Source organism: Bacillus rossius, chromosome 1, assembly GCF_032445375.1.
Source record: "Bacillus rossius redtenbacheri isolate Brsri chromosome 1, Brsri_v3, whole genome shotgun sequence".
Lineage (NCBI taxonomy): Eukaryota > Metazoa > Arthropoda > Insecta > Phasmatodea > Bacillidae > Bacillus > Bacillus rossius.
Window position 1 is genome coordinate 30,746,111 of NC_086330.1, and position 6,000 is coordinate 30,752,110.

The 6,000-nt window shown below is 41.2% G+C and overlaps 1 protein-coding gene across 1 annotated transcript in view; it reads left to right on the forward strand.

The window, feature by feature from the left end:
- The window catches only part of LOC134531021 (probable cytochrome P450 304a1), a 30,010-nt gene extending 24,312 nt beyond the window's left edge, over positions 1–5,698 (forward strand). Inside the window, exons 8-10 of the mRNA XM_063366903.1 lie at positions 1,150–1,267; positions 2,915–3,056; positions 4,529–5,698. Of these exons, the coding sequence (XP_063222973.1) occupies positions 1,150–1,267; positions 2,915–3,056; positions 4,529–4,719 (451 nt within the window). The 3' untranslated portion in view covers positions 4,720–5,698. The remainder of the gene's footprint in view (positions 1–1,149; positions 1,268–2,914; positions 3,057–4,528) is intronic.
- The last annotated feature ends 302 nt before the right edge of the window (positions 5,699–6,000 follow it).

Here is a 6,000-nt window from a genome sequence, read left to right on the forward strand (position 1 = left end):
ATCTATGTTGCCCACGGTGGACGACAGGCACAGGTGCGTCATCTATGTTGCCCACGCTGGACGACAGGCACAGGTGCGTCATCTATGTTGCCCACGCTGGACGACAGGCACAGGTGCGTCATCTATGTTGCCCACGGTGGACGACAGGCACAGGTGCATCTTCTATGTTGCCCACGCTGGACGACAGGCACAGGTGCGTCATCTATGTTGCCCACGGTGGACGACAGGCACAGGTGCGTCATCTATGTTGCCCACGCTGGACGACAGGCACAGGTGCGTCATCTATGTTGCCCACGGTGGACGACAGGCACAGGTGCGTCATATGTTGCCCACGGTGGACGACAGGCACAGGTGCGTCATCTATGTTGCCCACGCTGGACGACAGGCACAGGTGCGTCATCTATGTTGCCCACGGTGGACGACAGGCACAGGTGCGTCATCTATGTTGCCCACGGTGGACGACAGGCACAGGTGCATCTTCTATGTTGCCCACGGTGGACGACAGGCACAGGTGCGTCATCTATGTTGCTCACGGTGGACGACAGGCACAGGTGCGTCATATGTTGCCCACGGTGGACGACAGGCACAGGTGCATCTTCTATGTTGCCCACGCTGGACGACAGGCACAGGTGCGTCATCTATGTTGCCCACGGTGGACGACAGGCACAGTTGCGTCATCTATGTTGCCCACGGTGGACGACAGGCACAGGTGCATCTTCTATGTTGCCCACGCTGGACGACAGGCACAGGTGCGTCATCTATGTTGCCCACGCTGGACGACAGGCACAGGTGCATCTTCTATGTTGCCCACGCTGGACGACAGGCACAGGTGCATCTTCTATGTTGCTCTATTTGGCGCTTCCCTTAATTCTCAAGGATAAAAATAAAATATAACCATCTCGAGAGGTTCACACATGACCCGTCAAAATTCCTCCAAGGCAATCATAAACCATTCCAATAGTACCTATACATAGTCTTCTGTTAAGTACACGAATAATTCTTAATTTTCAATCGTGAATCAGCTGAACATAGGTCTGGCAACTTCCTATCCTATGAAAATGTGGCCACCTTGTGGTAAGAATGGCCAGAGTCGAGGTAATTTTTTTCACGAAAGAAAATGGTGTGGTATGAACTCGCTACATGTTCCAGTTTGCCGTACATCGAGGCGATAATCCGCGAGGCGCTCAGGCACCAGACCACGGCTCCACTGGCGGTACTGCGCAGAGCCACAGCCGACACCACCGTCGCAGGGTATCCCATCGCCAAGGTAACCACTGCACCCCTACCGGGTGGTCGTGAACGCTTGCTGGGGTTAAAATGTACCATCAATAGGACCGCACGCAGGTTTCTTGGGACAGGGGTGGACCCATATTCAAATTTTGAGAGTGGCGATTTGAAGGGGGGAGTGGTGGTGAGGTGTTGGGGAACTAGATGACCGGAGAGTTTTAAGCATATAATTCCCCTCCAGTTAAATGTGGATTCACAAATTTGAAAACGTAATAGCATTTTAGGCTATTCAAACCAATTTATGATGTCTTGAAGAGTAATATTATTATATCTCCCTTTCATAAGTCCACAACTGCACTTAAGAGCCCAGGGCAAAAATAGTGAATGTCTCTACCCCCTTATTTTGCAAAATTTTATCTAATTAAAAAAAATTAATACATTTTCAGCATATTTTAAACATAATTTGTTAAAATATGAACATATGCAAAGTTACATTGCTGCAAACAAAAAAAAAAGTGTTTTAAACATGTAGGCTACCAGTAGTGAAAATAAGTTTACATTATAATTAAAATTTACTTCGACAATTATTTTAATGGTGAAGTTAGTTGCTGTAAAGCAAAGATTGTATTACAAATCAAAGTATTCAATTTTAAAATTGTTTAATATAAACTAAAAAAGAAGCCGTAGAAAATTTTTATTTTTTACAGTTTCAAAAAATGGTTTTCACTGTGAATATTATTTCTGACGTTCAGAACGTAAGTGGGAATTAAAATTAGTTATATTTAAGATGATTTAATTTTTTATTTATTTTATATTAAATTGGCTTCAGCAGGTCCTTTGAAGTGACATAAACCTACCTTAGTTATATATTTTTAAAATTAAATTAATATTTTTTTTTTAGTTTTAGGTAAAAAAATAATAATCGGGGTGTAATTTTTCAGTTATGTAGTTGAAATTCAGTCGAGGTATCGTATTTCAGGGAAAGGTTCAAGGTTTAGACCTCGAGTCAAGGTCAAGTTCACCGGAATCCAAGATAACAGACTGCTGTCCCTGGTCACTGACCTACTCACCCTCTCATCTACGCTCGTCTTCCCATTTATATACACACTACTCATACTACAACATACTACTCATGTCTATAATACAGTAGAACCCCTCATATCCGACCTTCCCACAACCGACTCCTCCGGATATCCGACCTAGTCTCCGTGGTTGGCGAGCCTGTTCAGACTTGAAAAAGTGACGCATCTACAATATGTCTTCGTGTCGCAAACTGTTCAGTTCAGCCGTGATTGTTGGTGCAGAATGTGCTCCTACTATAATCTTGTACTGTTCTGTGTTTTTTTTAAACGTAACTTAATGTATTGAGGGACACTTCTGCAAAATCAAGATTTGGCAAAACTGAAACAAAAATACATTACTGAATTCTTTAAATAAGGCATGTTTACATTGTATTTATCGTCTCATTTATAATTTAACAAAAGTAAATGTTTGAAATGTATACAGCAACATTTTTACAAATAAAGTTGTATTACTGTACACACTGTATAGCTGGGAAAGGCGTTTTTTTTTTGCTCCTACGGATATCCGACCTTTTGGCCGTTCCGATCATGGCCCGGTCCCGTCATGGTCGGATATGTGAGGTTCTACTGTAATTAAATTAAATGCATTTGTTTTGTTTTAACAGGACACAATTATAATTCCAGTACTATGGGCTGCCCATAGAGACCCCAATGTGTGGAAGAATCCTAACGATTTTCTTCCCGAAAGATTCCTTGACGAAGATGGAAACCTCTTGAAGAGGGATTGCTCACTGCCATTTGGAGGAGGCAAGTGACTTTACTGTTGTATTACCTAAATTCTACACGTATTTAAATTCCATCCCGCACCCTGCGCCGGCTGCACGCACGAAAAAGTGTCCCATTACGCACATTGTTCCGTTACGCTGTGTCCCGTTACGTTCATTGTACGCTTGCGCCGCATCTATCACTCTTCCACTCGACTGTTTATAAAGTGAAGTGAAAAGTTAATGTAGTTTTCATTGCTTATTACAACGACAATTTCGGAAATAAAGGTTAATTATTCTTGCATTTTAAAAATCTGATTACTAGTATAATTTCAAGTATTTATTCTTTTATTGACGTGACAACGTCTAATAAATCGAAGAACGCCAGCTGCACGCACGAAAAAATTGGTTGTCTGTAAAGTCGGTTTACGGACGATAGTTTAACGTGACAACGTCATAACAAAACATTGATGAAATGATTGCATACTTTTATGGATAAAATTGAATCATTTTTATTTTAATAATAAAAGAATAAATACTTGAAATTATACTAGTAATCAGATTTTTAAAATGCAAGAATAATTAACCTTTATTGCCGAAATTGTTGTTGTAATAAGCAATGAAAACCACATTTTTTCACTTCACTTTATAAACAGTCGACGAAAGAGTTCATGTGTAGATGACTTGTAATTAATTTTAAAAACTGGCGTTTAGCTATAAAGTTTAAATATAATTATGAACAAGTTTTCAAATAAAAAAAACTGTAATCAAATATCTATCATCAATTATATGAATAACCATAATTGTTTAGTCAATTGTAACATTACCTATTATTACTGCACTCGCCGACAGCGTAACGGAACACAGCGTAACGGAACAATGAGCGTAACGGTACACAGCGTAACGGAACAATGAGCGTAACGGGACACAGCGTAACGGAATAATGAGCGTAACGGGACACAGCGTAACGGAACAATGTGCGTAATGGGACACTTTTTCTTGCGTGCAGCCGGCGTTCATCGATTTATTAGACGTTGTCACTTCAATAAAGGAAGGACTTTATGTGACAGTTATGAACATGAGTCAAAATAGTCCGAGTTTGTAATGGAACTGAGGATCAGACTTTATATTAAAAAATTAAGTCATGCCAAAAGTTAGGATCGACAATTCCAGAATTTAAAAAAAAAATTGGGGGTTAATTTTATAGGCGGCGGGCGGAAGGAGAATATTTAAGCCGATTCATGTGTGAACGTTGTATCCAATCTGTATTTAAGAAAATCCTACAGAACTGTGAGAAACACGAATGGTGTCAATATACATTTTCATAACTAAGTTAAACTCCCGAGAGAGGCAGATAAAAATATTGCAGTCTGAAAGAGCTGATATTAATATTAATTGCTCATAAATGGTCTGCTTCGGTCTAGGACTTGTAAAAGGTCACGATCAAAATGTTTGGGAATCACTGAAGTCACACGAATGCTATGCAAACGAGTTACTTGTGAATGTTGTCTGCAGGCAAGCGCGTGTGTGTGGGCGAGACATTCGCCAGGCACCACGTGTTTCTCTTCCTCGCGGCCCTGCTGCAGAACTGCAGCTTCGCCGGTCCGCCGCCAGGCTGCACGCTCCCCTGCCCTGAGCGTGACGTCATCCCCGGTCTGACCGTCACGCCGCCAGACTTCCAGCTGCGGGTCTCGATGAGGCACTAGGCGCCTTCGGACAGTGTTCCACACGTCTTTCCCTCAGTTCCTGTTCCACAGACAGATCGCGACGTTACTATGAGACCTCCAGCTGGAGTTACCACTCAACATCCTGCCTTGGGCCTCAATATAGTTCCTAGCTAATGCCACACCTTCCTTCCCGCAGTAAACGACTTTTGCCGATTCCCTGAGCCACTAAATCACCGTGAGGCCTTAAGGTTGAATATATTCCCCTGTGAGCATCACTAGAATTTCTGTCATCCATGGTGTGATATTACTTCCAAATGATTTCTTCTGCGAGTGTCCATCAGACACTAAGATAAGATGACACACATCTCAGACATGTCAACAACTCTGTCCCTTAGTTCAGTATCCACTAAAATTACTAACATTGTTAGCTATACCCATCAGTGTGGCTCAATCTTCTATCGCATTAATCTAACTTCTTCAGCGATGCAGATGTATTTATCATCCACTAATCAAAGCCGACAGCTGAAGAAAATATTCTTCAATTCTGTCACTGAGATCTCATGTCCCTAACATTACCTCCAGACCTCCAGCTCGAATTCCTTCCCCCAACTGCCTGCTAACTGTGGATCTCCGTAAGGTACCAAGCTCAAATGACACACGCACCATGGACCTGTTTCCGATTTCCTGGGCTACCATAATTACAGTGAGATCTCCAGGATGTGCCTAAGACCCTTCACCTGCAAGCATAATACTTCTAGTGTACCTGTATTATGCCAGCTTGTTCACTAGCAGCCTTCAACCAGATTTTGATCACTAAAAAAATAACAATAATTATTTTTGAAGTTGCTGTTACAGCAATCACAGATGTGTTTACATAATCAGTTAGCATTGCGTATGCAATGAAATGAGCTTGCATATTGCTTACGACTAAATTCGTTTTTTATGCCTTAATGATGTATTGTTCAACATACTGTGAGGGAAGAATGAGTCTTAAAATAAATAATATTTGCGATACAAACGAAGATTTTATATTATGCAAAAAAAATACTGCAACATCTTTTAAAGAACAGAAAACATTGACAATAATAGCACACAGTATTCCCTTGTAGCGTAGCAGATCACTGAGATGTGCATAAAATAACCAAAACCATCATCATAATTCCAGATAGCTGTAATTATTAGTCTTGTAGGTTCCAGTACTTGTACATTTATGTTTACGAAGATACCTGGATATTCTGTAACCAGTGTTCGTCATAAATTAAAATTAAAATTTTTAACATTGTACCTAAGTATTCAAAGACACCATGCCTACTGAAGAAC